At 43.2% G+C, this 9804-nt stretch overlaps 1 protein-coding gene across 2 annotated transcripts in view; it reads right to left on the reverse strand.

Moving 5' to 3' along the window:
- The window catches only part of LOC121567484 (serine/threonine-protein kinase SIK3 homolog), a 45906-nt gene extending 38168 nt beyond the window's left edge, over positions 1 to 7738 (reverse strand). For both annotated transcript variants that reach the window (XM_041877558.2, XM_041877557.2), the window contains exon 1: positions 7420 to 7738. In XM_041877558.2, the coding sequence (XP_041733492.1) occupies positions 7420 to 7710 (291 nt within the window). In that variant the 5' untranslated portion in view covers positions 7711 to 7738. The remainder of the gene's footprint in view (positions 1 to 7419) is intronic.
- Positions 7739 to 9804: the final 2066 nt, after the last annotated feature.

Here is a 9804-nt window from a genome sequence, read left to right on the forward strand (position 1 = left end):
CATAATAATAATAATATGCCATTTAGCAGACGCTTTTATCCAAAGCGACTTACAGTCATGCGTGCATACATTTTTGTGTATGGGTGGTCCCGGGGATCGAACCCACTACCTTGGCGTTACAAGCGCCGTGCTCTACCAGCTGAGCTACAGAGGACCACGATTTCACAGAAGTGTGATTGACTTGGAGTTACATTGTGTTGTTTAAGTGTTCCCTTAATTTTTTTTAGCAGTGTATATTTGCCAACACTGACATCAAAAACATTCAAATTTCCACTGGCTAAAAATGGTTGAAATGATGTCATCACAACCAGTTAACAACAAGAACTGGTTAGGCTATAAACTGGTTATAATAACTTTATTTATATCAGCTTTGCCCGCTGGGTTCCCTGTTGTAGAGGGTTGCCCTTCTATTCCAATCAAGCTCCCTATGTGGAGGTTAACGTGTGCCGTAAGCGTCACATGATCACACAAATAAGCCTGCATCATTTATTCAACCCATGTTGTTAGTTTCCTTTGCTTGTTCCTTTCAGCGGCAACACTACGCAGCACTGCTTGCAGGAGGTCCTCACCCCTGCTGCTCAACGTTCTGTCATCATCATGGAGACTGGGTCACCACACAGGGTGAAAGTTCAATTGATCTCCAGACTCGGTGCAAGGTTACCAGTAACGAGAGACTCAGACTTTGACCTGAGGGGGAAAACCAGTGTGGCGGCGGCTGTGGCATCGTCGTATCAACACGTGCTAGCTACCATCAAATGGTCACCCTGCCCAGGGAGAGAAAGACTGTTCTGTGTGTTTGTGTGTGTGTGTATGTGTCACGCGTGTGGGTGACTCAGCTAAGTCATAAGTCCAAGTTCAGATATTCCTGCATGTGTCTGTACTGTAGAGTGTGTGTACCAAAGTAACAGCCTATTCATGTAGGTGCTCATCAGGATTGCATGTGCTATTTAACCGTGAATAGGTGAGGCAGCCAATTCCCTAAATGGACAAATTGGGAAAATCAAGAAGACAACGCAGTCTTTCTAAAATCAAAGCAAACGAGCAAAACAGATGAGTAGAGAGGCGTAAAACACCAACAGATACAACCCAGAGGATAAACTGTATCATAAAAATGTGTAGTTCCAGTTCTGGATGCTGATTGGTTGAGTCCGGGTTCCAATCGTGTGTATAATCATGATATAGCCTATTCACGATATACCACAGTCTCTAGTGCCTTATGGCTTCAATGTCCACGGTCACATAGGCCAAAACCTCCATCTGATTAAACCACCCACATAAACTAAAATCTCCATCTGATAATATGGGGCACCTCCATTTGAAAACCAATGAGAATAGTTTTTCTGTAGACAAGAGTTTACGTTGGATCTTGAGATCAGCCAATGAGTGTGGTACCCTTGTGGCATACATGGAGAGGGGTCATGATGAGCATCAAGTCTCTGTAGTCCTCCTTCTCTCACTAACACAGGGCCAACGTCTCTATGTATACCAACAAGATTCCAATGGAATTACATTTCCCGGGGAGCGTGACGTTGATAACACACTAACGTTAAGTGACTCCAATGTGTAAGTCTCTGTGAAAGACGCATAATGTCGTCAACGTTGCCAACTGACTCTCGAGGAGGGGACTGGCTGGACTGGCACACGCGGACAGGCGATGCCGTGGGGCTATTAGTCAAGAGGCTAAATATAGCTGATGATACGGTGTTGTAACGCATGGACCAAGACCATACAGTCAGTAAGACCTGAATGTAGGTGAACGTTTCCATTATGGGGACTCCTACTAGTGACCTTTCTGTGGTAAAAGGGGGTAAGTTTGGACAATGGTATCAACTCTGTGACTATCAAAAAAGTAAGACCTAATGTTTAATTAAGTAGCAGAAGGAATAGTCTACTGCAGGGGTAGTCAAGGACTATTTGAGAACGTCCGGTCATACACATTTCCTAGGTGGCAAAGGTCCGGGTGGATATTGTCAATTATCAGTGTAATAACAAACCCACACCTCGCTACCCATATGACCCCAAACTGTTCACAGCCCTGTTGGCAGATAACATTTTGCAGTTTTAAGCTCATTTCCTGGAAATCTACACATTTTTCCATGTCTTATGTGTATGATACCATGGGTCAAAGGCTAACCTATTTTTATTTTTTTACCTCGGGACCAGTGGTCCGTATTGACCCCGTTCTGGGTCCAGATCGCCAGTTGAGTATGGCTGGTCTACTGTATATGAGTGAGAATGTTTTTTCACCATAATCTAGCTAGCCTACTACCAACCAGCTTACTCAGATATGAAGTGATATAGAGCACGCCGGCTGCCATCTTTAACCATACCTGTCTGACTGTAGTGGAGCCAAGAGGAGGTGCCAAGTCTACTGATATGGAGGGGGAGGGAGGGAGCTAGGCAGTTGGCAGACACATTTAGGTTTATAAACACTTTTTTATTCAGGTGTGTGTGTGTTTTGTTGTTGACCTCGTCCCAAGCGTGTCAGGTCTGACCTAGCGGCTCTTGGACTGTCCCTCTTCCAGAGCTGTGATGCTTGGCTCAGTCTAACACCAAGGCTCCACAATCCCCTTCTCCCTGACTGATGTTGCAGACCGAAGCACGGAGCTATAGCTCCTGTCTTTCACACCACTGATTAGGCATGACTAATGCTGGCGGAGAAGGTGTGCAGTTAGAAGACCTGTCCAAATATGCTGAAATGGCTCACTTCTATGTAGGCTAACTGACTGCTAGGGAGGGTGTCATGTCAATGTATGTGAGCAACATTAATAGATAGGCTACTGGTTGAATTCAGTAGAAATTAGTTGATGTAGCTAGAAGAGGCTACTTTTTTTGTTTATTATTCCATTATCATGCAATTGCTCTTGAATCGGGACGTCAGTAGCTCTTCGGTTGTATAACACGACCTTGTTTGGACTTTGAATTTCATAAACATGCAGCATTTATAATCTTGAGTTGGTGAGAAGGCAGCAACAAGGCACTGGTTTCATATGCTTATGCATCTATTTTCAAAAACCTTAGCTAGCCACATTTAAATTGTACATACAAACCAGGTGAACCTGAAGCATGTTGGCTGTCAACTGTCAAAAATATGTCATGTTTCATATAATGCAATGGGAGGGATACAAAAAAAAGGTGACAAAAACATGTTTTGGGTGGTGATACATTTAATGACTAACCCAAAACGATCATATTTGGACCAGCTACTTCCTCCAAACATTACATGCAAACCGCACTGGCCACGTTGCATGCGCGAGCGTTGCAAAATAAATTTACACACACACTACCGGTCAAAAGTTTTAAAACACCAACTCATTCAAGGGTTTTTCTTTATTTTTACTATTTTCTACATTGTAGAATAATAGTGAAGACATCAAAACTATGAAATAACACATATGGAATCATGTAGTAACCAAAAAAGTGTTAAACAAATCAAAATATATTTTATATTTGAGATTCTTCAAATAGCCACCCTTTGCTTTGATGACATCTTTGCACACTCTTGGCATTCTCTCAACCAGCTTCATGAGGCAGTCACCTGGAATGCATTTCAATTAACAGGTGTGCCTTCTTAAAAGTTAAGTCAATCAGTTGTGTTGGACTTGGTCTTTTACCAATCAGTTGTGTTGTGACAAGATAGGGGGGGTATACAGAAGATAGCCCTATTTGGTAAGTGACCAAGTCCATATTACGACAAGAACAGCTCAAATAAGCAAAGAGAAATTACAGTCCGTCATTACTTTAAGACATGAAGGTCAGTCAATACGGAAGATGTCAAGAACTTTGAAAGTTTCTTTATGTGCAGTCGCAAAAACCATCAAGTGCTATGATGAAACTGGCTCCCATGAGGACCGCCACAGGAATGGAAGACCCAGAGTTACCTCTGCTGCAGAGGATAAGTTCATTAGAGTTACCAGCCTCAGAAATTGCAGCCCAAATAAATGCTTCACAGAGTTCAAGTAACAGACACATCTCAACATCAACTGTTCAGAGGAGAATCAGGCCTTCATGGTCGAATTGCTGCAAAGAAACCACTACTAAAGGACACCAATAAGAAGAGACTTGCTTGGGCCAAGAAACACGAGCAATGGGCATTAGACCGGTGGAGATTTGTCCTTTGGTCTGGAGTCCAAATTGGAGATTTTTGGTTCCAACCGCCCTGTCTTTGTGAGACGCGGCATGGGTGAACGGATGATCTCTGCATGTGTATTTCCCACCTTAAAGCATGGAGGAGGAGGTGTTGTGGTGTGGGGGTGCTTTGCTGGTGACACTGTCTGTGATTTATTTAGAATTCAAGGCACACATAACCAGCACGGCTACCACAGCATTCTGCAGCGCTACGCCATCCTATCTGGTTTGGGCTTAGTGAGACTATCATTTGTTTTTCAACAGGACAATGACCCAACACACCTCCAGGTTGTGTAAGGGCTATTTTACCAAAAAGGAGTGATGGAGTGCTGCATCAGATGACCTGGCCTCCACAATCCCCTGACCTCAACCAAATTGAGATGGTTTGGGATGAGTCGGAGCGCAGAGTGAAGGAAAAGCAGCCAACAATGTGGGAACTCCTTCAAGACTGTTGGAAAAGCATTCCAGGTGAAGCTGGTTGAGAGAATGCCAAGAGCGTGCAAAGCTGTCATCAAGGCAAAGGGTGGCTATTTGAAGAATCTCAAATATAAAATATATTTTGATTTGTTTAACACTTTTTTGGTTACTACATGATTCCATAGTTTTGATGTCTTCACTATTATTCTACAATGTAGAAAATAGTAAAAAATAAAGAAAAACCCTTGATTGAGTAGGTGTTCTAAAACTTTTGACCGGTAGTGTACATGTTATTCAATCATTTCACCCACACCATTCACGCGCGTGAAAACACAAAAATAGGAATTGGTTCTATTTGAGACACTCCACAAGCTGCAAGTCCCCTCCTTATCGGATATGAGGAAAATACAAACCCACGTGGATGCTTGAAAGACAAACAAGGAGAGATTCATTAAAGATAACCAACTAAAAACTAACTAGGTTTCCCTTTTAATCTGTGGATGAATCGTCGGAGTAGAGAAACACCAGATTTTGTATGACTCCGGGTCAAAATTCTACAAAGAACCAGCTAAAAAGAGGACCACATGCATGTCAGGTAAAATAACAGGCCAAAGTTCATCTCCCAGGAAAAACTAGCTAGCTAGCTAGCTAAATGTCCATGAATGTTTCATGTGTGTTTCGACCTGCCCCCTGTGATTCAGTGTGGCATATTTAATTACACATTTATTAAATGAGAGAGTTCAAATGTCAATCTCGCAATGACAATGACCTTTGCCTTGAAAGGGTCATTTTAAAATTGCACTAATGCAATACATTCTACCAATCCAGTAGAATGCAAAATACCACAGCCTGTGTGGAGTGACCCTCTGCAAAATAATCACTCTACAAAAAAACTTGGCCTAAGAATGGAGAGATTGTAGTTTTTAGTGGTCAGTGTTTTATCAATTAATCGTTATGAAACTTTAAGGCACTAATATGTGGTTCCCTACAAATGCATTTTCACAAGTTCTGTAGCTTAGTCTAAGCTGCTTAGGCTATAGCCTAATGTGTTTTTGAGCATGTTCCATGTCACCATGTGAGTTAATCTATCAGGAGGCCTCCCAACTGGCGCAGCGGTCTAAGGCACTGCATCGCAGTGCTTAAGGCATCACTACAGACCCGGGTTCGATCCCAGGCTGTGTCACAGCCGGCCATGACCAGGAGACCCATGAGGCATCGTCCGGGTTAGGGGAGGGTTTGGCCGGCCGGGATGTCCTTGTCCCATCGTGCTCTAGCAAGCTGACTTCGGTCGCCAGTTGTACAGTGTTTCCTCCGACACATTGGTGCTTCTGGGTTAAGCGAGCAGTGTGTCAAGAAGCAGTGCGGCTTGGCAGGGTTGTGTTTTGGAGGACGCAAGGCTCTCGACCGCCGTCTCTCCCGAGTCCGTACGGGAGTTGCAGCGATGGGACAAGACTAACTACCAATTGGATATCACGAAAAAGGGGTAAAAAAAAAACTATACTTAAAAAAAGTTTCTCCGAATAGTCAGCCTCCCTCACACAACACACATAGAAGTGTTCTGTCTTATATACACACATTACAATCATGATGCCCTTACAGGTAGCCTTCTGTTTATCCATTTCAGTTTGATTCCATGAGCGTGTTGCAGATCCACAGTCTTATTAGTAGGAGATCTGTCAGCTTAGTGGCACTGTCACAGGTTTAAAAGCATGGCTATCAGTTGGCCTTCTCTACTCCTTGATCATCCAGGTCGTTATTGAGAGAAAAAATAAAACCGCTTTTCAATAAGATACCTGGGAAAATAAAACTGAATGGTAATTTGTGTAAAGGCAAATGTGGATTAAAAAAAAAGTAGCCTACTGTTCATGCTAACATCTCTCAACTATAAGGATGAATGATATGTAGGTAAAAGTTGGGACTACTGTGATTATGGATTTTTGTTTCAATATTGACAAAATCTGTAGTCTCCTGTGCCTATCCGCCAGCAATGCATCTGTCTACAGACGCCCACACTATGCAACAGCATACGCACACTCAAAAGGATATCAATAGAGTATGACATATCTGAGGAAGCCCATAGCCTATACCCAAATGCCACATAACCTAGCACAAACTAAAATACCAGCCCTTGAATATACCCCCCCTATATATTAAATAAATACACCATGAGAAAATTAAAAACATGACAACTTTTTCAGTGAGAAAATACGTTGTTAGTCAACACATTTTCAGGGAACAGATCTGGCCAGCCAGCAATATGTTTACCGCCTGTCAAGACAGCTTTTTTTTTTTTGTTAGTTCCCTAGCCAACTTAACTAGATTGCCAAAGGAACATTCACATCAAAATCTCACAAATATATAGTTGCTTGCTAATGATACGTGTAAACTACAGATGACATAGATTACATGATGCGTGTGATCCTACCTAGCTAATACATAATGCCAAAAATAGCTGCTTAGCTAGTTAACGGATTGCAAAATCCAAATAGACCAAATGTAACGTTAGTTAACTAACGCAGCCAAATAGCTAACGTTCCCCTCGAAGTCCCCCTCTCCTCTTTCATCCCAGCGTTACCCTCCTCTACGTCGACAAGTGACCCCCGCTGTCCTTGTTACATTAGAACTGATTATATAATGTGAAAAACTCATAGGTAAAACTACAAGGCGAATGGTTGCTTATGATGCCCCATGTTTACACCCCCGCACTGAGCACTGCAACCAAAAGCGGGCTAGCCGTTGTTACGTTACTCGTTCCCAAGCCCGAAGGCCCAATCTTCAGCCTGGATGAGAGTGACAGCGACACAGTAAAATGAGTACAAATCGTTGACAACCTGGAATTGATCCCCTTCAAAAGCCTTTTATTAATCATCGTACCTTTGCTTTGGTGATGATGTGTGTTGCTAATTTAACAACGGCGAAATTTCCCTTGCCGATAGTCCGCTCGATTTCGTAGTAGCCCACTCGGGCTGGGGGGGGCCTGCTGGCCGAGGGCTGGCCGGGGTTGGTGATGCACCCCGCAGCCGGGGTAGGTCGATTGGAGTGGCTGATCCCAGAGGATGGCTGTGCTCGGTTCTGGGCGCCCATGCCTGCGTGGGCCGGTCGGGTAGAGTGCGTAATCCCGGCCGCAGCGGACCCAGCTGCACCTCCGCTTGACACGGCCGCCATCTTCTCGCCTCTCTGCGGGAACAACAACCTGCCTTGCGCAGCCCGCATCACGGGCACGCCCCCGCCCTGCGTCATATTACGTAGACAGCCCCTCGGCAGCGCCCTCGCTAGGTTGTAACTATAGCAACTATCAGCGGAACAATGACTTCATCCACAGAAACGGTTGCCTTGGCGACAGAACTGCGCATTATCGCACTAGTGCAGGTCTGTGTGTGTTTCTTAACCGGGAAGACAGCGATGCAGTTTCACATGTCTGTCGAGTGTACATCACATGGTTGGATGGATTCAATGGACACTGAAAATACTTTATTGCCTGCAAAATGTCACGTAGTTCTTCAGACGTTCCCTCTGGAAAAAATACAGTTATATTCTGTTCTATTTCATTCAATTCTATTCTATTATTTTACACCTGGTGGCCTATACCTACAAACACGCACACACACACATTTTTTATTTTTATTTTTCAACTCTGCATTGTTGGGAAGGGCTTGTAAGCAAACATTTCACTATAAAGTCTACACCTTTGTATTCGGCGCATGTGACAAATACAATTTGATTTGATGTCATGTCTGATCCATCGTCTATAGCAGGGGTGTCAAATATATGGTGAGGTGTCCAATCCGGCTTCAGTAAAATAAACAAGGGAACTAACTCAATATACTTTAAAATGACTAAAACCAAATTGAAAGTGTGTAGAAATGATGGACCTATATTCGTTTTTTTCTTGCCCACCACTAAATCAAGTAGCATAATAAGAATAAGAATTCGATGACAATTGGAGGCCGAGGCTACTTTCTACTTTGATAAAATAAAATAAAAAATAATATGCCATTTAGCAGACGCTTTTATCCAAAGCGACTTACAGTCATGCGTGCATACATTTTTGTGTATGGGTGGTCCCGGGGATCGAACCCACTACCTTGGCGTTACAAGCGCCGTGCTCTACCAGCTGAGCTAGCAAATATAAGAGTTGAGAGAGAAGAAGGAGAAAGAAAGAATGTAAACATATTTTTTCTGATGAATTATAACTGATGAGAAACCTTGCCAAAGAGACACAGCACAATTTCACTGTTATTACTTATTAATAAAACAATTTATTTCTGGAAAAACTAAGGGGATATGACTGACCAGAAAACCAATGTTTATGGTAAGGGTTAAGGGTTAAGAAGGTTCGGTTAGGGCCAGTTTCAGGTGTTGACCTAGTTGGGCTGTCCATGGGATGCTGATCAGTCAAGTCTCTAGAAGACCCATTTCTTGCAGGTTGGCATTTATTGTCATGAATCTTGTCCTGGAGGCAGCTCTGGAGAGTGGTCACTAGCTGACACAGCCACAAAGTCATAAAATCTGTTTTTAAACCCTAACTGTAACCTTAACCCTAACCTTAACCACACTGCTAACCCTAATGCCTAGCCCTAACCTTAAATTAAGAACAAAAAGCATTTAAAAAATAATTATATAGCCAATTTTGACTTTGCAGCTGGCCCATCTAGTTCAGTTCTGCCTCCAGGTCAAGATTCATGACAATAAACGTATACCTGCCCATGTCTCTCACCTCAACAACAAAGGCAAGCGGTACCAGTGCACCAAGTCTGGAACCAACAGGACCCTAAACAGCTTCTACCCCCAAGCCATAAGAGTGCTAAACAACTAATAAAATGGCTACCCGGACTACCTGCATTTACCCCTTTTTGCACACACACTGGACTCTACCTACACACTCACACATACTTACACCCCAACACACACAAATAATACGCACTCCCATATATACTAACACACACACTTTCACACTCACCACATAAGCTGCTGCTACTGTCTATTATCCTGTTGCCTAATCACTTTACACATTTTAGTCATTTAGCAGACGCTCTTATCGAGAGCGACTTACAGTTAGTGAGTGCATACATTTTCATACTGGCCCCCCGTGGGAAACGAACCCACAACCCTGGCGTTGCAAGCGCCATGCTCTACCAACTGAGCTACGCCATACCCCTACCTATGTACATAGCTACTTCAATTACCTCGTACACCTGCACATCAACTCGGTACTGGTACTCCCTGTATATAGCCATGTTATTTTTACTCTTTATTGTC

The sequence above is a fragment of the Coregonus clupeaformis genome, chromosome 6 (assembly GCF_020615455.1).
Source record: "Coregonus clupeaformis isolate EN_2021a chromosome 6, ASM2061545v1, whole genome shotgun sequence".
Classification (NCBI taxonomy): Eukaryota; Metazoa; Chordata; class Actinopteri; order Salmoniformes; family Salmonidae; genus Coregonus; species Coregonus clupeaformis.